General features: G+C 40.7%; 2 protein-coding genes across 4 annotated transcripts in view; one reads left to right on the plus strand and one right to left on the minus strand.

Annotated features, from left to right (window-relative positions):
- Positions 1 to 13,057: 13,057 nt before the first annotated feature.
- LOC127059347 (translation initiation factor IF-2-like) lies at positions 13,058 to 15,491 on the minus strand. Its single transcript, XM_050971896.1, has 4 exons — positions 15,460 to 15,491; positions 14,610 to 15,412; positions 14,177 to 14,297; positions 13,058 to 13,606 (listed from the first exon to the last, which is right to left on the minus strand). Exons 1-4 carry the CDS (start codon positions 15,489 to 15,491, stop codon positions 13,603 to 13,605), a joined length of 960 nt encoding a protein of 319 aa, XP_050827853.1. The 3' UTR covers positions 13,058 to 13,602.
- PHIP (pleckstrin homology domain interacting protein) overlaps positions 15,167 to 21,316 on the plus strand; it is a 108,197-nt gene continuing 102,047 nt past the window's right edge. For all 3 annotated transcript variants that reach the window (XM_030235558.2, XM_050971934.1, XM_050971933.1), the window contains exons 1-4: positions 15,167 to 15,535; positions 15,645 to 15,703; positions 15,887 to 15,916; positions 16,075 to 16,134. In XM_030235558.2, the coding sequence (XP_030091418.2) occupies positions 15,490 to 15,535; positions 15,645 to 15,703; positions 15,887 to 15,916; positions 16,075 to 16,134 (195 nt within the window). In that variant the 5' untranslated portion in view covers positions 15,167 to 15,489. The remainder of the gene's footprint in view (positions 15,536 to 15,644; positions 15,704 to 15,886; positions 15,917 to 16,074; positions 16,135 to 21,316) is intronic.

The raw sequence follows: 21,316 nt of genomic DNA on the forward strand, positions 1-21,316 counted from the left end.
AAAGAAGCCAAGCATATCTACACTTGAAAATTGAAGCTTGATTGCCAAAACTCTCTCTGCTAGCTAGAATAGGAGTTAAGACCTGCATTGATATAAATGTCACTTATACTTTTATGATAGGCTTGCTACACCCACAGAAGAGGAGGCTGTTCTCTGCAGCATGAACTTAGTTTTGTTAGAAAATTTAAATCAATGCTCTGCTTTTGGTGATGCAAGGCAGAGGGCTATAACAGAAGTTGTAGACAATGAGAAGGGAAGTCCTTAGTGTTACCCAGTGATATGTGTTTGGTAATCCTGCACATTACTTCTGATTTGCTTTCTGATGGACTCTGTTGAAAATCTAGTTATGGTTGTGGGAAGTTGAACCATCTGAACTCTTTCACAGAATCATCAAAGTGCTATTTGTAAGCATTTTTTCAATTTATGAGTTTCTTGTCCCTCTGGGTATATGTATATATACTCTGATCATTTTGTGTGGATCACCAAGAGATTGTCTAATACTATCTAGACGCTTGAAGCTCTTGGAATGACCCTTTTAACTTAAAATTTAAGTTAAGCATGAGCATCAGAAGACACTTCTCTGGACAGGCTTATTTAAGGAGAGCTCTTTTAATAAAGGTGGCAGAAGTTGGGTCCTTAAACTAATTGCACAAGATCTAGTAATTTTGGCACATAACTCTTCTGTTGTCCCAACCGGATTAGGAGATTCAGCTCAGTGCCAGAATTCCGCTGGAAGCACTTAGCAAAAGATTCACTTGGCTAAAGTGCAGTGAAACACACTACCCTGCTGATTCACTTAACATTTCTGATTTTTCAAAAGTGCTTTGTAAATGTCATGCTTACCTATATTTTTTTCTCTATGTGTCAAATTCTCAGAGAAATCTCCAAGGCACTGTATCAAGTTCTAGAACATGTTTTTTAAAATTAGAATGGTCACACATTCAGACATATGTAGCAAGAGTCTTCGTGGGCAGGTGGTGATCTGCAGAGCACCTTCAGGAAACATGTAAGTATTTTAGTTTTGAAGTGGCAGTTGGAAGTGCCAGGTGTCACATCTCTGCCATAAGGAAACTCGTATCATCAGTATTTAATGACTGACTGCTTCACACTTGAACACAAGGTTTGGAGGGATCCCTGAAAGCAGTATTTGTCCTTTGTGGGATGTAACAGATGGGTAATTCAAGGTACATTAAAAAAAAAATAAAATTGTGAGGGTGTCTAAGTTTCAGCCAAGGACAGGGTTAATGTTTTGCAGTAGCTGTGAGGGTGCAGAGCCTGGAGCTGTGTGGGCTAGTCCAAGACCCAAATGTTATTCAATACCTTCTTACTGCATGGCCAGGGTCCAAGGTCTGGGGAGAAGGGACTCTTCCCCTCCAAGGAGAAGCATGTCCCTTTCCAGTGGTGGGCTTAGGGTTCATCCCTCATTGTTTAGTTATCTCAGGCTTGATGAGCATTCTGTGTGTAAATCACCCTCTCTGGGTACACTTTTTTTAGTATTGTTGCTGTTACTGTTCTTTTCTTATCTCACTGCTGTTTCCAGTAAGCTCTTCTTATATCAACCTGTGATTTTAACCTTTTGTGCTTCCAATTTTCAACCATCCCTGGTGTGGGAAGGACAAGGGGAATTGAGGAGAGTGAACAAGTGGCATCTGGCTTGGGAGTCTCAGTGGGGGCACTGAATTGGGGAGGACCATTCCTAAACCACGACAGACAGTTTTTTTAAGTTTAAAGGAGGCAAATGCATCAGAAACAAGACAATTCCCTTAGGTTGTCACTTTCCACTACTGCCCTATCATTGACTGACCTTGGGCTAACTGCATATGTCAGCACAAGGTTACACTTGGTATTTTGTCTGTTCAATGGCAACGGCAGCTTTTTCTGAACTGCAGATAAGATGCAACCAATTTACAGAAAACCTAATGGAAAATTAACCCTTGTGCTAAAAAGCAGTGAAAATTAAGTTGTTTTGGTGCATCTTGCTCAACCCTTAAAAGTTTGAGTGTTATTTGGTCTGTTCATAACTGCAAAAAGAAAAAAACAAGGAAAGAGAAAAAGACTAGCAAGAAAATAAAGATCACTTACTAGAATAAATAACATGCAAGTTAAATTTCTAGTGGAATTGGGAAAAGCAAGAATTTAGCCCACAATGTTCATTTATATTAAATAAGACAGTAAACTTCTATATGTGAATTACAGCACTAAATATACAGCAGACTGTCTATAAACAACTCCAGTACAGCAAGAACTCTGTCACCCTCTTGGCTCAAGGTTTGTTACCTTTCTTGTATTTGTAGGAAAATGTGAAGAACACTTTCACTGTTAGTTAAATTGCTGCTGCATACATAGTGGTCAGGAGAGGCATTAGAATATTCAGTGCTATTATTTTTGGTAAAACAAGAATTTTCTACTCCTGTTCTCTCTAATCTACATACTTTTTGCTTTATTTTAAAACTGATAAAGCCTAACTAAAGCCAGATTGACTTGCCAAATTGCCAACAACTGCTTTCTAGAATGTCCAGTTCTGCATTTTTAATAGATCAGAATGAAATAGTTCAATGGTTTTCCCATATAAAATGGACAGTATAAGAAATAAACTGTTTTGATACATTATGCCCTTTGTGAATAGGGGGACTAACAGGTGTTTGACTAATACAGCAAAATACCCTCACAGTCATCTTCAAAGTGGCTATAAATGAGTTCTGGTGAAAACTGACTTAACTAACGCCAGGTTTTAAATTTGTCTATTGATACCAATCATAATATAAGCAGAGAATCATATTTGCATACCTGCTAAGATAAGGATAAAGCTAGTCATTCAAATTCATGCTCAAAAAATAAACCCGATTTGAGGCCATTGTGCTTAGTTTTAGTACTGCATTTATGTCATGGTATTATAACTTGTAGGAATTGTTTTATCACTGTTTCCATTCTCATTCAGAAATAAATTTCAGACTTGAAGCCCATAAAAACTGAATTTATACTGGACAATTTCAGGTACTAAGCTGTTTGATATGAATCTTCCAATAATGAACAATTTAATGGAGAGCAATATAATTTAAGATGACAATGCAGTGACTGGAAAGAGTGATCTTGTCAAAGTCCCCAGTCTATTTCTAAAATGGCTATAAAATATTACTGTAGTTGCAAAATAAAGGTTGTAGAACAAGAACTTTTGCCCCATTGCAAGACAAAGCTGGAAGGCCATTCTAAGCTTTCTTTAGAATAATAATAATAATAATAATAAAAATAAATATAATTTCTAAAAACCAAACCAAACCCTTCCTAGTTTCTAATGTTACATATATATAAATGTGTGTGTGTGTCAGGCATATTCTGTAAGAAGTTGGAAGATGTGAACTCTTCAAAGGGTTCATAACTATCGGAGATAAAGCACGTGATATATGTCAGGTGCATCTAGAATAACTGAGTAAGAAAGGAGTAGCAGTAATGGAGAATTTCTGTGATTCTCTTCATTGTCACCTTACAGATGGCTGCATGTTATTCACAAGAGGGAGGAGTGCTGCTACTGCAGCAGCTGGGGGTCATCCCAGACTGAGCTTGGAAAGTTCCCTGGTGGCTGAGTGCAGGAGCAATGTGTGAACACTCTGCAGTGATTGCACAGCCACGATGCTTTGTGGAAGTCAGTCTGGGTGGGTGGGGGGCAGGGGGCAGAGCTGGGAAGGGCAGGAGGGGGTCTGATCCTGTAATCTGGGTGGGTGGGTGTGGAAGAAGATATCTTGCACAACATAGGAGAAACATTTTTCTAGGAATAGGAGCAAGAGAGAAACAGCAAATTTTTTTGCATGTGCAAGCAAGCCTTGAATGTCACTAGATTTATTTTTTCCCCTCGGGTCCTTTATCAACAATCCAGTCACTGAGGGCACAGTGCTTTTGTTTTGTTCCCTCTAGGATACATTCCTGGTAAAGCTTGTAATTGTAGGGGGTTTTTTTCCTACTTCCTTGAAGGCATTATTGCACTTAAGTACCATTTGTGTATTGGTGCCAAATCTCCACCTGCAGGATAACTACTGGTTGTGTTGATGAACTTCTGGAGTCTTTCAGGAAGCTTTGCTTTCTTTACCCCCAAGGGAACTAGGTGAGTAAAGATTTAAAAATATGGTAAATCTGAGCATCAAGAGGCTACTGGGGAGTTTGCTATCTACCTCAGTGACAACAGATCCTGGACTTTGAGATGAGATGGAAGAGAGAGAGCCAGGGGAAGATCAGGTGAGCACAGCACCTCTACTACTGTTTAGAGACATCTTTATAGTGGCCATACACAAGATGATGGTTGCTTGGCCTCAGCAGCAGAGGGGAGGTGGGGGCCTTGGATTCACAAGTTGGGTGCAGTGGTAGTTCATCAAAGGGAACAATAGGACTGGTGCAGGTTGTTCTGATGCAGAGCAGCACAGAAAAGGCACACTTCCAAATAGATGCACAAGGATAGATTTGGTTGTGACATTTTTGGCAGCTGGTTGTCTTATATGATTATGATGAATCAGAAAGTTGACAATAGTTATTCAAAAATAGTGAATGTGGATAGTGTTAACAGTAATTAATGACAAGAGATGGCTACTGCTCTGCTATTACACATGCTGTTAGGACTATGGGAAGTGTATGAAATTGGTTATAAATATTGAGTTGCAAGTGCCAATTATAGTAGCAGTTGAATTGAATTGTGAAGACATCCAAAAAAACAGCTAAAAAGAAAAATTGTATTTCCAAAGAGATGTCACCCTCAGTGATGAAACTGCAAGGTGAATCACTGCCATACAGGTTGTAAGCAACTGGTGTTAGAGCACTTGCCTTTGGCTCTGTCAAGCCACTGTCCCATTCATACCTGAATGATCACAGGGGTGTCCTAACTAATTTTTTAAATGCTGTCTCCTTTAAGTGAAAACAATAATGCTCCTCATCTGATGAACACTTCAGCATTACCACTGGATTCATCCTTTCATGGTGGGGTGGTGTTTTAGGTTTATAGATCCCACAATGCATTAGGTAATATACAGAAAGAAGCCAGCAGCATAAATATTGCATTCTTACAAAATTCAATGACCAATTCAGTTCATCACTTGTAACAATAGACTCGGTTTATACCAAACAAGGAAAATACTGGCTGTCCCTTTATTCATCAAGCAATTAGACAAAGTATTTGGTATCATGTATCTCTTAATAACAGTGCATCTGGCATGTTTAGCAGGTTATATTATTGTTGGACCATGAATAAAGGACTCAGTTATATATTACTTCTTTCAAAAAGGGTGTTCCACCTTCCCCCTCATAGTCATATTTATACCAGATAACAAGCCAGTGGCAAGAAGCTTTATGGCCAAACACTGCTTGAGGATTCTTTTCAGTGCTTTCCATGCACTAGTCTTCCTGTTCCCAGTAAGGTCTGACAAAATCTTTGACAAATTAGAGGACTGAGCAATCACCCGACTCTATGAAGTTTAACAAGGGAAAGTGCTGGATCTGTACCTGGGATGGGCAACCCTGGATGTAAAGACAGACTGGGGAATGGGATACTGGAAAGCAGTGCCAGGGGAAGGGACCTGGGGGTCCTGGTGAATGGCAAGTTGAACACGAGCCAGCAGTGCCTTGGCAGCCAGGAGAGCCAACCCTGTCCTGGGGCATCAGGCACAGCATCACCAGCCAGGCAAGGGAGGGGATTGTCCTGCTCTGCACTGGGGCAGTCTCACCTCGAGTGCTGGGGGCAGTTCTGGGCACCACAATGTAAGAAAGACATTGAACTGTTAGAGAGTGTCCAAGGAGGGCAACAGAGATGGTGAAGGGCCTTGAGGGGAAGCGTGTGAGGAGTGGCTGAGGGCACTGGGTCTGTTCAGCCTGGAGGAGACTGAGGGGAGACCTCACTGCAGTTACAGCTTCCTTGTGAGGGGATAAGAAAGGGCAGGCACTGATCTCTTCTCTGTGGTGACAGTGACAGGACCAAAGGAATTGCCTGAGTTGTATCAGGGAAGGTTTAGGTTGGATAATAGGGAAAAAGTTTTTCATCCAGAGGGTGTTTGGGCATTGGAATGGGCTCCCCAGGAAAGTGGCCAGGGCACCAAGCCTGACAGAGTTCAGGGAATGTTTGGACAATGCTCTTGGGCACGTGATGAGATATTTGAGGCAAACCCATGCAGCTCCAGAAGTTGGATTTTGATGGTCCTTGCCAGCCCCTTCCACCTCAAGATATTCTATGATTCTAAGATTTAAGATGTCCTTTGTGACATCTCTCAAGCACCTTTAAATAGATTTGTTGGGAGCAACTGCAGCCAGCGCTTGACTACCACAAAATACAGGTAGTTATCAGGTCAGAACACTGTAGCAATAATTGAGATATACTGTGAATCTCTCTGACAGATGTTAATTTGCTTACTTCCTTGTAATGTTACATTGTTTTCTTTCAACTTCTCGTCAGTTTGAGACTTTGTATTTTTCTGGTTTATTTTCCACATCAACTCTTCCTTCGAGGATCTTTAGTGTGGCCCGGAGAAGCATTTATAATTTTAAGCATTTCAGCATTTTCTCATTATTTAGTGGACAGAATAAAGACTAGATTTGGAGGCTGAGCAAAAGTGAAATGAGCTGTCTTAGGGTTTGTTACAAACTAGCTAGGATTTATCTCTGCCTCTAGAACTTCCTAGCAAAGGATGTTGTTGTGGAATGTATTCCATGTTTTACGTACTATGCTTTACTATAAAGATATCTCAGTTTCAGAAGTAAAGCACAATGGCAGCTTCCCTTTTGTTTGTTGCAAAAGCTGTGTCTATGCTAGCAAACCAGAAGGTGCCAGGGCACAGAGCTGCAGACTTGAAGCCCAGAGCTGACACTGTTAAACTGTTGACAGCCGAGTCCCTGCACTAGGTCCAGGACAAGCAGCATTCTCCCAAGGCACCCTTGGCATGGCTCAGGGGGTAGCTCAGGCCCAGCTGACACTGCAAATACAGCTGTCCTGTTTTGGAGGTTGAAAGAGCCCAGTAATATGGATATGGCCACTGGCATGAGCAACTGGCCAGAAACTGAGTGGGCAGTAGTGCTCTTCAGTTTACAAGGATGGGTAAAATTCAAAACTGAGGAATACAGGAGCAAGAACACCTTACATTCTGTGTACTGGAATTTGAAATTTTGTTGTCTGCAAATATGTCATGACCTGTCATCTTCCAGAGTCCTAGGCTATTAGAATTATCCATCAGTGAATGAACTGAAAGGCATGCACACCACCCTCCTGGGGGAAGAGAAAAATGTAAGTATGCTGGCTGCTGAAAAATTTCAACTGAAAAATCAGGGTTGGGAGTATATGGGAACAACACAATTCAGAGGTACACTTAATGTGGTGAAATCTGGGATGCACCAAGACTGACATGTTTTAAAAACTGTCAGAAACTGCTATGCAGGGTCTGAGGAAAGCAATTTCAACATATACAAACAAATTGATACATGGACAAAACAGACATCGCTTTATTACAACAACTATATTAAAAATAAATTCCTATGTATTTCTTCAATCTACTTTTCATAAGATGTGTTTCTTTACATTAGCTGATTGACTTTTAGTGTTATTTGATGCTTTATTTAAAAGGGTCTGTCAAGAGGTAATTATTAGTAGTCAAATTTGATGCTGAAAGATCAAATACAATTCCTTTTTTATTCAATCTTGGAAGTTGGATTTAAAAAAAAATTCACATGTGCAGAAACTAGCACTAGGCTTGTGCTCCAGAGTTTATTGCAAGAACACCCATCAGTGATGAGGTGAGAATGTGCATGACACTAACTATAAAATGATCTTTCCATTATTTTACCATTCAAAATATAGGTAGGTCATTTTCCAACAGTGAGAGTTTCTGAGTGCCTAAAAAACTTCTTAGTTTGTCCAGCACTGCCTGTTCCAGCTAGGTCCTGTTCCATAAATCTCTGCTTGTCTTGTTTGTACCCATGGATCATTTTCTGAGCATGCTTACCAAACCTGGTCCTAACCAAAGAGGGGCTTGTGCAGTTTTAATTTACTCTTGTGTGCAGGAGGATCCCACTTCAGTTCAAATTCTTCCAGGGAAGAGAAATCAGTATTTTGTACCTCAGAACAGACTGAGCTAGCCACCTGGGAAAAAATCCTCAAGAGAGGGCTCTTCTTAATCTCTGTTAAGAAAGCTGCTCCACTCTGCATGAGAAAACTACCGATTAGTCTATCTAGAATGATCACAATCTTTTAATCTTGTGGTGGGGCCTCACCTGGGAAAAGGGAGTCACATGTGCCAGTCTTCATCTTACATTAGTATTAGGTTAAAAACAAGGAAGCAAACAAAAAATGCAACCAGTGTCACGTATATGCAGGGATCATTTGCTGTCTGATCACACTTCTTGTGAAGCACTGTTACTCTACAACCTGTAAAATCAAGAGCCTGTTCAATTACTTTAAATCAGCAATTATCTTACACAATTTGTATCTCAATTAGTACACCATGCCTATGTGGCTCACAAGAGCTGGGCAAACTGAAAATATAAAATAATCCTTTCAAGGCACTAAGTAGATGCCATACAAGAATACAAAATGTTGAGAAATCTGGATCAGCAAACCAGTATTTTCTCAGAAGACTGAACAATAAATGGAGATCGGAATCTCAGTGATGCGTATTTCATGGATGACTGACAAATCACATATGCTACACAAAGTAGGCACTGTCAGCCAAATGGCTCAATGCTAACAGCCCTGAATTTTTACTGTAAGTGCAAATATTGGTACTACTCACTCTACATCATTGCTATTTTGGGGAAAGTAGGTATTTCAATTGCAGAGAAATAAAAATACATGGTAGGTCTAAACTAAAACAACATTAGGAGGAAACACTTGGGAAAAACTAAGGATGGTCTTTAGGCTGGCAAGAGAGTAAGGCTGTGTTGGATCAGACTAATGAGCTCTAAAATTATGTATCTGTACTATCACTGGCTGTTCTTACCTATAGAAGTATCAGTTCTTCTAAAGACTGCTAAAATCCTTGCCATTGAGACTTCTGAGGCAAAAATGAAGCCCAAATGGCTATATTTTGATATGAGGAAAGACATAGTTTTTAATTTGAAATCTTTCAAGTGTTTCAATTCTTGAACTATACCCAAGGGTTTATAGAGGGTCTTGCTTTATCTTCTCCGAAACAGAGAAATTTTATATGCACTGATTGAATATAACTTCCTCCATGTATGTTATTCTGTTTCCCTGGTCTTTAATCCTATACCTAAAGTATTTTCCCTTAATCCTAATTTTCTCCCGAACTCTAATTTTTTGAGATAAGGTGAAAGATTCATTGCAGTAGTACAACAGAAGATGTGTTATTGTTTTGTTTCACTGGCTTCATATTAGAGTTCTAGGAAAAAAATTACCATATTCTCAATGTTGAATATGTAATAAATAGAATGGGCTATTAAAAAGATTTACTACTGGCTATCAAATAGAGGGGTTTTTTCTCCCTCTTACATTGATTTGGAGCCCATAAGGAGTATGAATGACTCATGTAATTTCTTCAGTAGACTATTTTGAATGTAACATCATGAAATTATACCTACATTGTTCTGCTCATCTCTTCCCTGGGTAGATCTCACTGATATTTCTTACTGCCTCCTCTATTTTTATCTAAATTGCATATTAGCAAGTTTATCAGACTATATGTCTGATAACAGTATCACAGAAACCCTTAAGTTATTACATAGATGTAAATCTTTAACAGTATTTTGTATTAACTCAGAGCAATTCTAAGTCTATATGAAAGCTAATGATGGCCAGCATCATTTTGAAAAATCAGGCAAATAACCTCTCATCTGTATTTTTAAAAGTTGTTTTTCTAACAGGCTACTACAGTAAATGAAAACATCAAATCCAAACCCCTAACTGGAAATGACCCTCAAACTTGGTTATACAGAAATCTAAATTTTCATTTGGAGAAATGGAAAGACAAACAGTAGCTGAAGGCCACTATTAAATTGTGCCTTAACAAACTTTATAATATATATTTACCAATTTAAATAAAATTTGTCACTTAAGACCTCAAGTAAGTCTTCTTAGACTCAGAACACTAATATGAAACCATTGAAACAAATGAATGATGCACGTTATTTTGAGAATCTTCTGATCAACAAAAATTGCCTTAGCATATTAGAACACTTCTACTACAAAGAAAAGTAACAACAAACATTTTCAAAATTTTTGTAGAAGTAATAATCTAAGCAAATAATTGTCAATATTAAAGCAACATAATTCCTATTTTCATTATGGAGTAGCTCTCCTCTAAAATATATCCTGTGTATTGTTTCAATGCTTCCCTTAAAAAAACTTTTACATAATTCTTAGAAGACTCAGAAAACTTTGGAGACATAAAATAGACATGGCACATATCCAAGAGTCTCTGTGGAGAAAAGCCCAATAGCAAACAATCAAGTACAGCATTTTAATAATTTGCTTTAAAACAAAACAAACCTAAATAAAATCCCCAGCATGAACCAGTAGAATTCCTCTATTCAGTAGGAATAACATAGGCCTTATTCTTAGTTTCTCTTTGTAAGGGAAGGTTTTGTACTCAGAGATATGACAGTGAAACCGAAAGAATGTCAAGGCTGGTGCAATTCATATTTATTTGGGTAACAGCATATTAAAAAGGTTTGTAGGTTCATTGGATGAACTCCAACAAGGCTCATTTACTGTTCAAAGTATAAATGACATATAGATCTACTTTTAGCTTGATAGTAGATTTGCAGCTAATTACTTGTTTTTACACAAAAATGATAGAAAATATTTTCAGAGGCTAATCAGTTTGTGTGCTTTTTAAAAGATGTTAATTTGTCAGTGCTGCTGGAAGTTTGGGTAATACAGGTGCCTCATTCTAAGCTCCTCTTGGCCATTGGTGAGAAGCAAACAGGAGTAACAGGAAATATTTTCAAAAATAGCGTAGTGGGAAGACATGCACGTTCTGTGGTAAAGGGCACACTGAAATTGGAAATAAAGTAAAAAATAGAAGCATACAGTTCACTATTTAATATCTGATAAGGGTAGAATACAAAGCAGCTAAGCACTCTATTAGAAACTTCATAGTAGAAAGTTCAGGTAGGTTACCGATGCTGGGTGCAGAAAAGATATGGATGTATTCTTGGCATGAAGCATGAACAAGTGAGTATTTAAAAGAATTCTGATGTGAAGCTACTTAGATAAGCTCCAAGCTATTGTTTGAAACTACAGAGGGAATTTGCTTATAGCAGTATTGTATTTTAGCACGTGTGGTTCTTTCTGCATGAAGTTAACACAAATGATGATAATAAAAAAATTTGCTGGCCTCACAAGCACTCATCACACATGTCTTGCCCTTGTAAGGTTTATGGTTGGTTTCAAGAGTAAGAATCAACAAGTAACTAGTGGTGATACTTCTCATTTGAGGTGGAAAACTCACCAAAAAAGCCCTGTTCAAGTAACCAACCAACCATTCAAACCCAAAGAAAACTTAGTCACTGCTTTATGTTGCTCTCAGCCACCCCCTGCCAATATCATGCTTCAAATATTTAGCTACATTGTTCAGCTTGACAATCTACAAACCCTAAATACTTTCCTTTGTCTCTAGAGAAAAGGAGAAGAGCAAATTTCAAAAGAAACAGAAAAGCTTTTCATGTCAAGTACTGCCACTACTTGGGTCGAAAAAATGTACTTTCTGGGCACAAGGTATAAAATCATACTGACACAAAAAACCACTGGCTAAAATATATCAGTAAAAAAACAAGCAAAAAACTCCCAACCCTAAACCCCCCAACCAACTAATCCCAAAAGTGCAGAAAAATACCAGAAAATTTAGGAAGAAACCAAAGATACTACATTCTTATCTGTCAAAGGTAACCAGTAATTCAAGAAAATTCTAACATATCTGTATTTGGATACTTACAGAGCTTATAGCAATTTTTAGAGGGGAAGAGGAGGATGGAATAAAAAAAAAAAAAAAAAAAAGCCAGGCTAGGGCAAAAAGAGACATCCCAAACCAGCAACTCTTAGGATCAGTCCATTGCTTAGTATACCTGATGTGTAAAATATACAGCAACAGGAAAATCTATGAAAGTTTATTCTTCCCCTTTTTTTTTTTTTTTGGTAAAATTAATTTAGCAATTGTGTGTGAATATTAACATTTGAAAGTCACAAAATGAAACAATTCCATTACTATTTTTTTCTTTTTTTGCCATGAAGACCTTTCAGTGCAATTTCCCCCGAAAACATTAAATCTTGCTGATAAAGCAAGACTGATGTATTTTATTTTAGAATAATGTAAGGTGAAAACATCACATGAAAGAAAAGGGATCATTAGAAAGCAAAACAATAAAGACAGTAAAAATTCAGAGATTATATTTTTCTTCACTTGTGTACATTACAAAAAAAAGCCTTAATTTTAAATGAAATAAAAAAACCTTTAAAAATATCTCTGAGAAATGAATGGAATATTTGTTACTGTTACAGGAGCTCAAACTAACATGTATCACCAAGTAATAATAATTAGGCATTTTATCTTGTGCATGACTTTCATGTTGTGCCACACATGCACATAAAAATCCCATCACATTTGATCTGTAAAAATAAAGTGGAATGTACATTTGTAAAAGCTGTTTATTAAATATTACTCGTAGTATTGCAGTGCTCTATCTCAAGCCTGGGACTATGATTTCATTTTGCTTGGTGATAAAAAAATTTAAATAAAAGACACAATCCTTATTTTATTGTCAAAACACCAAGAACTTTTTGATTCTGCAGGCTGTATTTTGAACTGCAATAGGAAAAGTTGTGAGTTGCCAAAAGAACAAGGAGGGTCAATATATCTAGGAGAGTTTTTCCTCTACTTTCAGACTCCTTAACTGTTAAAATTTTTCTGTTGCTTGGTTTACAGTTTCAGTGATGTCATACGTCAGTATACTTTCTTTTATGTAAACATCAAGGGAAATTAAAATGTTAATCACATTATTCATGTAGCCCTTTGTTGTGAAAATCACCTATGAAAGATATTACAGTACACATTTTACATTGCTAAGAAAAGATTCAAGTCACTTTATTTTTAAAATCTTTATTAGACATTAAATATGATTTCATTTCTTTTTCAATTATTTGAAGTGTAGATTTAAAATGAAGCTGAAATGGAGGGGTTATTGTAACAAGTCTGAGGAAAGGGAGATACATGTACATTATAAAATATATAGTGATCATAGCTACAGATACAGTGATCAAATCTAGTACATAGTCTTGCTTTTCTTTTCATTAAAAAAAGAATTTATGCTACAAAATTAATTTACCTTAATGATAACAAATTCTAGATTAGGATTTTAATGATTTTTTTTTAGGACATGTGATAATTGTATACTAAAAATGCACAGCATCTAGACATCCACATATAAATATAGTTTTTGTAATAAGACAATGGAAATAAGTGATATTTTAGCCTCCTTTCTTTAACCTTTCAGGGTAACATTTCTTCAATAAAGCAGAAGGGTGATTGCAGCGAAGCTTTCTCACCATGTCAAGCACAAAGCTCCAGCTTGTACACTGAGCTTGCAGGCCTTGGAAACACGTATAAAAATGCTCAAGGCAGGTAACCCTCAGCTGCACAGAAATGTTGTTCAAATTTAATTTTGTTGAAAGTTAGATAGTTGAGAATTTCAGGGGCTTTTATGTACAGGGAAAGAAATATTTCTTTGTCTAGTTTCTGTACAATTTCAAATATACTTTTGTCTTTGCTTCACAAGTTGCATCAGTTAATAATTGAGGCTAAAGAAATATTGAAAAATTACAGCTTGCCCTGTTTACATTGATCCCTGTTAAATTCATTCTTATTGTCCACAAACATTTGCTCTTGCAAGGCCCCAGATCGACGAGAAAAAGCACAGACACGTTGCAAAACATAAAGACAACGAATCGTGCTCCTTTAAATCCCTCATCTGATATGGATTTTCTAAAAAAAAGCTAATTACCAAAGGACACCGGCTTTGTTTTTATTTTCTTTTGACTACGAGCAGTAAAGAAACAGTTACAACACCAACCAGAAGGTTTTATTCAGTATCCTTCAGGTAGCAAACATTAAATAAAGAAATTATTTAACCGCTAACCGGGCTCCGTACAATGTTGCAGCCTTTCAGGAACCTTCGGTAGGTTATCGATCCGCTAGTGATTTACCTCCAGTTCAGCCATAGGTTGCCGGCATCACCATCCCTCGCTGGTCCTCGCGTTGACAACACTCCTCCTCTGGCCCATCGCTCCTGGAAGGCAGAAGATTCGTCAGTCCCGCATGTCTGATCTGCTTAGCGGCAAAAGCAATGAATAGAATCGTTATCAGCTGTCGGGTTTTGTTTGGTTGTTTTGGTTTTCGTTTCGTTGTTTTGGTTTTTTGTGGTTTTTTTTTACGGGAAGTTCTCAAAGTGAGCGTCCTGCGAGCCCTTCACCCCTCCGGGCGGAGCCGCCTGGGCAACCCCTGGGAACAAGGGAGAAAGGCGCCTTTCTGGCTGCTGGGGGCTTGCTGGGATTTCCCCCCGCTCCAGACCCACGGCAGGAACCCGGGCGCGATGTTGCAAGAATCAGAACCAACAACGCCTGACACTGTGGCACTTACGCGCAGATGCCAAAGCCCCTGGCAGCGCCCCGAGGTCCCCGGCTGGCTCTGAGGGAGCGGGCTGGGCTATGGGGGAGCCGCGAGCCGGGGGTGTGGAAGTGCCTGGCCTCCCCAGCAGGGCCGCGCTCCCCGGGGGCATTTTGGCTTCGCTCGCTTCCCATTCTTGCGGCGCTGGAACTCGGGAACTTCCAGCGCCGCCGCAGCCACCGCCGCGAGCCGCCGCGGCCCCGCCGCCGCAGCCCCTCCTCCTCCCCGTGCGTCGTATCCCTCCGCGAGCCGGCACCGCGCAGAGAAAGCGCCTTTCAGCCGCCCGCCCGCCGCCTTCCCGCCCACCCCGCCGACATCTTCTGCCACAGCCCGCCCGCCTTCCCGCTAATAAACGCGTAGCGCTCGCCCCTCTCTCCCCTCCAGCGCCGGACAGCGCTGGGGGCCGCCGCGGCAGCGGAGCGGTAGCCGGGGTCAGGAGAGCCCGGCTCCCCCATTCCTGCCCTGCCTGGCCGCCCCCACCAGGCAGCGCCGGGGGCTCGGGGGGGCGCGGGGGGAAGGGGCGGCGCGCGGGGCCGTGGGGGCTGAGGAGGGGGCGCGGAGGAGGAGGGGACTCTTTCTCCTGGCGGAGGGATCGCGCTCGCTTGCGCTGCTTGGCTGGCGACGGCGGCGGCGTTGGCGGCGGGCGGCTGCGAGTTGTTGTTTCCTCCTCCTGCTGCTGCTGCTGCTGCCCGTGGGTTGAATGGTGGAGCCGAGACTCTCCCCGCTGAACGAGCAGTGACAGCGACCGGGCGGGCGCATTTCGCTGGGACCCGACGCTGCCGCGGGAGCGCGGCCCGGGCAACCCCCCCTTCTCCCCCTTTACCCCCCTCCCCTCCCCGGTTTTCGCCTCGCCATGTCCGGGGACGGCGGCAGCCGGCACACGGCGGAGCTACGAGCGGGTGAGTGGTGGCCGGGGGATCCGAAGAGGGGTGGCGGGCAGGGGGAAGAAAGGGAATCCCGCGGGAAAGAGGCGAGCTCCAGCCCTGACGGCCTCTCCTCTCTCCGCAGAGCTCTACTTCCTCATCGCTCGCTTTTTGGAGGACGGACCATGCCAGCAAGCGGCTCAGGTAGGGGATGGATGCATGGAAGGATGGAGGGATGGATGGATGGATGGCGCCGCCGGGCCTGGTGGGGAGGGGGCGACCGGGCAGGGCGGCTGATCGGGCGGCGCGCTGGCCGCTTCGTCCTCCTTCTCCCTTTTCCCTCTTTTTGAAACCTTTTCTCACGCCCCGCTTTTGTTGTTGCTGCAGGTCTTGATCCGAGAAGTGGCGGAGAAAGAGGTAAGAGCGGCGCCGTGCACCCGGCACTCGCCCCGCCTGCGGCCTCCCTCCCCCTTCCCTCACTCTCCCGCTTCCCCCGCCCCATCCCGGGCGCCGCCGGGGGGCTCCTCGGGGGAGGGGGGAGCCGCTCACGGGGCGCCCTCTCTTCCCTCCTTCAGCTGCTGCCCAAGCGCACGGACTGGACGGGCAAGGAGCATCCCCGGAGCTACGAGAACCTGGTAAGAGGAGCAGGCGCTGGTAACAGGAGAGAGCGCTGCGGCGGGCAAAGTTGTTTTTCCCCCTCCCTCACTCTCCCTGAGCAGCCCGGTGAAAAAATTGAATTTCCCGCAAAAAAAAAAAAAAAAAAAAAAAAAAAAAAAAAAAAAAAAAAAAAAAGGCAGCAACTTAGGAAAAAAAAAGGCAACAAAACTTTGGATTTTTTTTTTTTTTAATTTTAATTTTTTCTGACAGCCTCTGTCCCTCCCTGCACTCCCTGTCAGTGTCCCGGGGCGGGTTCGAGCCGGGGGTCCGGCCGGTGCCCGCCCGAGCGGGGTCAATAACAACGCGCGCGCCGGGCCCGGCCGCGCTCGCTCCGCGACGTCACGGACGCGGTGCGGGCGGGCGCCACAGCCGCGCGCGCGGCGCCGCGCCGGGCGGGGCGGGGCCAGCGGCGGCGGGTGCCGGGGCGCGCGCGGCCGTGCGGGGGCGCTGTGCGCCGGCCGCCCGCCCGCCCGCGCGCGCACACAATGGCCGCTGCCCGGCCGCCCCGCCGCGCTCCGCACCCGCACCGCGGCCCGCCGGCTGCTCCCGAGCCTGCCCCGCCCGCCGGGTGCGCTGTGTGGCGTGGAGATTTTTATATAACCGTGTAGCTGGTGCGTGGGAGCAACCGGGATTGCCAGGGTCACATCACAAATTTGACTTGAGTGGATTTTTGGTTTGTTCCTTTTTTAAAATTTCCTAGTGTGTGATTTTCATCTCGGGTTAGATCAGTGTTAAAGTGCTACTCGCAGTGATGTAGCTCTGGCTATCAGAGAGGGGCCTGGGTATTTTTTTTTATGACGTTGTTAACTGCAGCACTTGGCAAAACAGCAATTAAGGCGTCTGAATTGTGTGTGTTAGCAACTTGTTGCTAGTATTGTTTTCATTGCAGGTACACTATTGTATAATTTAGTCTCTGAATTTCTGAAAACGATATAAGCGAAAGGCTGAGTCCTGTTTGTGATGCTCATCAAAGAGAGATTTCCCTTGCTGGTTGCTTGTAGTAGTTCTTTGCTCCAGTGCTTCTGAAACATAGATATGTTGAGAACTTTTAAACTTACACGAAAGGAGACAGAACCATCTCCATTTGTAATGCGTCTGATAAACTGTTGCCATATAATTTTTTTTAAATTCTATAACAAATGTTATAGTATGAAGCATAGGTATTTACTGTAATTAGAATAGATTTACTTACAGCATTGCTTTTTTTCTGTAGCAGGAGTTGCATTGGCACAGGCATTTTCATGTGTATGGTGTGGAAGAGTTGACAGCAATTAGCTTGTGGAAAACATGAGAATACATACAAGTACTTTTTAACTTTCTTGAAATCAAATATGAAGAAACTCAACTGGGAATTTCAAAGTGCATGATATATTATGCTGTTCTTATTTACTTATTTATTTGTAAGGCTGTGAGGCTGTTTTACCCATTTCAAGAAGTTGCTTTGTAAAACTTAGCAATAACTTTTTTCTTTTATCCTATAAATCATAAAGACTTGGAGGTACAGTCTTAGTGTAGCATGAATTTGAGTTTCTTCTCTATAGTCAGAATATAAAAGGATGTGAAGAAAGGAAAAGTGAGGAAAAAAGACATTTTAAAGCTTGAAATAAGGAGAGTTGGTGAGAAATAAGTTTATTCAGACCCTTTCCAAGAAACGTCTTTTCTTTGTGGAATGCAGGTAAATACCAATTTAGTTAGCATGGGTATGTAATGACATAAGATGTATTTCCTCAAAACTTGAACTTGATGCTGGATACTTATATTCAGAGAGGTGAGGCTGACTAGGTCCTTTTTCTTTTCCTAGTCTTCCATTTATAACCAAGTTTCCTTAGACTTCCTAATAAACATTTCTAAGTGCTTTCCCACCTTTTCCCTACCTAGATTTTTTGGGGGGGGGGGGGGGGGGCGTGTGTATGTAATTGGTTACTTTGTTCTTGATGCTTCTCTCCATCCTGTATTTGTTCTTGGCTCAGTTGTCAAAGCTGTGTGAACTTTGTATTACTTGACATTTTAGGCATGTGAAAGCTGGCACGGAAGTGTATTTGCAGCATGACAGTTACATTTTGTACAAAATAAGAGTTTTTCACTGTGTCCTCTTTCATTAAACAGAAACCTATTTGTCTCAAACCAAAGGATTCTTAGCTTTTGAGATAGAGAATTACTGAACTAACATTGTTTGTTTTTTTCTTTTTAATTTTTCCAGTGTTAAGATACCAACTCTTCCTTCTCAGGATGACATGTTTTGCCATGTTTTGATACCCTTTCTCAGACATGAATGCCCTAAACTTTCACTAAACTTTGTAGAGAGGTCTGAAGGGATAAAAGTCTAAAAAATAAAATTACCAGTAAATGTAGTATTAGATGTTTGACTTTTCCTCTGGGAAGGAATAAGGGCTCTGTGTAACTGGGAGGAAATTTAATCGCAAGCTTCTTTTATGTTGTGTACAAAATCGTGCCTTTTATTATACACATATTTTGCAAAATAATTCATTTAATATATATTATTATATTTTCAAGAGGTGATATTTCTGATTTTGTCCTCATTTGAAAGCATTTATTTAAGAATTTTTATTTGAGTTAACTTTTTGTTATTAGACTGGAATTCACAGCCCTAGATGTTTTATTTCTGTTACTTAATTTGTGCAAATAATGATAAATCTGTTGCAATTTTTGTCTTGCAAGTTACTTTCATTTTTCTGTTTGGCCTGTGAAAGTAAATGTTTCATTTTCTTAAATAAGCTAATACCATGCTGTGCATGCTTGTAATGCTACAGGCAAATACATGAGTTTAGAAATGCTGTTATACTACTATTACATTCTTAAGAGATTTTTCTTGAATTTCAATATTTCTATATTATATTTTTCTACAGTCAGTTTGTGTGGAATTAATAACTTGAATATGGCTTTGATAGTGTAGGTTCTTATTTCACAGTGAAATAAGAACCTGATCTCATTCTAATATTGCCAGTATTAAGATTTCTATTTGTGCTATAACCTAAGACCCTGTGACAATTGAGTCCCTGGTAGGCTGCTTTCAACATAGATCTACCAAGGATGGTGGGACTCTTCAGTAACAGATCTCAGGATGTTTTGTGTATTTGCTTTTGTTGTGAAAACTTGCAAATTGTAGGACAGCTTCTTTTCTCTCTTTTGAAAGATTGAGGTTTTCTCACTATGGGGAACGGAAACTGAGAAATTTTAAGAGTTAAACAGCTCATTTAACAGCAGCCCTGTGAATTGTTTAGACGTTGTGGTTAAGATGTTTAAGGATTGTGTTACGTTTTTAAGCTTTTCCACACCTTTGTAAGGGCCTTTGTTACATGAGCAAGATTTGGTGCATCATTTGACTCCAGGGTAATTTTTTTTTTCATGTTGCAGTTTCCCTATGGGTGTAGCTGCTCTAATTGTATGCTGTGGATGAAAGCTGTGCATTTCTGCTGCATCCTTTGTGTAGGCACAAGTGCTCATCCAAATGTGTGGTTAGTTGGATGAGGCAGCTGACCTGTCTCAAAAATGAATAGTAATTTTAAGATGGCTCAGCTCTCTTTGTGTGTTACACCATGGGTCTTACCCCCACCATGAGGGAGATGATAGGAGTGGGTGTGGAGGGGTTGGAGAATGTGTTGCAGTTGCTTATTTTGGGAGAAATGTAGACTTCATCTGAGTGAAACCAACTGTTGAGATTCACTTTGACAATTTAGAGCTACCATAGGGAATACTGCAGGGTTTTTTTGTGTGTGTGTTTTGTGGGGTTTTTTGGGTTTTATGTTTTGTTTTTAAGGTCTTCTATGGTACAAGCATCATAGTGTAGATGATCACAACTATTGTGCTAATTTTTTTATCCAGAATATTAATGTAATTGTCATTTTCTCTGTTGAATTAGAATTTTATTCACAGTGGTGGTGATGGTGGTCGTGATAGAGGAGGGAGAAAGCTGGGACTTCACACCAAATAGGATGGCCCAATATGTTTATTGGGCAGTATGTCTTGGTCTCAGGAACTGTTGATTGTTTTGCTGACATTTGTGCCTTCCTCTTCTCCAACCCACAATTATTAAAAATGATTTCAAGTGAAAATTACAAAACACTTTTTTCAGGCCCTTCCACAGTTCTTTTTTTGTGGTGCAAACCTACAAGAAGTTACAAAGAGTATCTGTGGTACTGGGACACTAAGTACATTGATACTGTGTTTCTTTGTCCATGTAGTAGTTAAGTCTTCTAGGCAGAATTGTGGTTACTATTTAGAAATTGTTTCTTAATAAGTAACCAGATAATAAGTGGTTGATGTATTTAGGAAATTAGGCTAGTTCTGTAAAAATATTCAAAGGAATAGGGAGCAAAATTGAATTGAATCAGAGAGCTGCATTATCACCTAGATTTTATTAACAGTATTTTGGGGACAATCTATACAATATTTTGAAAAACTTGGCACTGTGGCTAAGAAAACTTGAAGTATTCTGATTGTTATCCTTAGCCAGATTTTTGGTCTCATTAACAGTGCTTCTTTTGGACAAATGTGAACTTAAATGATCTCCTCTGAGTTCTAAAAGACAAGTGCTTCTACTCTACTGACTATTCCCATAGTTGAGAACTTGGGTGATGTTAAAACCTTTCTGTTCAAACTTTTATTTTGATATGGGGAAACACTTGTTTGTTGTGGGTAGCACCACACATTTGTTTGTTGCACAGATAATCAAGAGAATTGGCCAAGCCAACTGTTTTGTGCTAGTTCTTTCAAACTGAGGCTAAGAAACACTGTTGAGAGATGGGATGAAAAGGAATATCAAGTTCCTAAAGTGCAACTTTAGTCTAAAAAACACCAAGCCCAACAAAACCCACAGGTTTAGCAAAGGCAAACAACTACAGGTAATTTAACAGTAACAGGCACAGCTGAACATCTTAGTCCATAAGGCAAAAAATGCTGCCTCTGCTCACCCCTTCTCATGCGGTAAGCTTGTGGCACACTGTTTATAGTAAGGCTTGATTTTATCTGCTCTGGCCTCACACCTATTAAAAGCATTAAATAGTTGAAAAAGTAATGTTTTCTTGGGATGGCTGGTTTCATATAGATGTATTTAATTAGAGAAAGAGAAATCTCACAGTAAAATAATAGTCATTCTGATTGGAAATAGTGGTTAAATACTCATATAGTTTTAGCTCAAGC

Source organism: Serinus canaria, chromosome 3, assembly GCF_022539315.1.
Source record: "Serinus canaria isolate serCan28SL12 chromosome 3, serCan2020, whole genome shotgun sequence".
NCBI classification, from domain to species: Eukaryota; Metazoa; Chordata; class Aves; order Passeriformes; family Fringillidae; genus Serinus; species Serinus canaria.

Bases quoted from the DNA above. Each gene is read 5' to 3' on its own strand.
- LOC127059347 (XM_050971896.1), bottom strand. From the start codon at position 15,491: ATGGCGAGGCGAAAACCGGGGAGGGGAGGGGG. The intron at 15,413-15,459 runs GTAAAGGGGGAG...CTCCCGCGGCAG, and splicing joins AAACCGGGGAGGGGAGGGGG to CGTCGGGTCCCAGCGAAATG. The intron at 14,298-14,609 runs GTAAGTGCCACA...GCCGCTAAGCAG, and splicing joins AGGGGCTTTGGCATCTGCGC to ATCAGACATGCGGGACTGAC.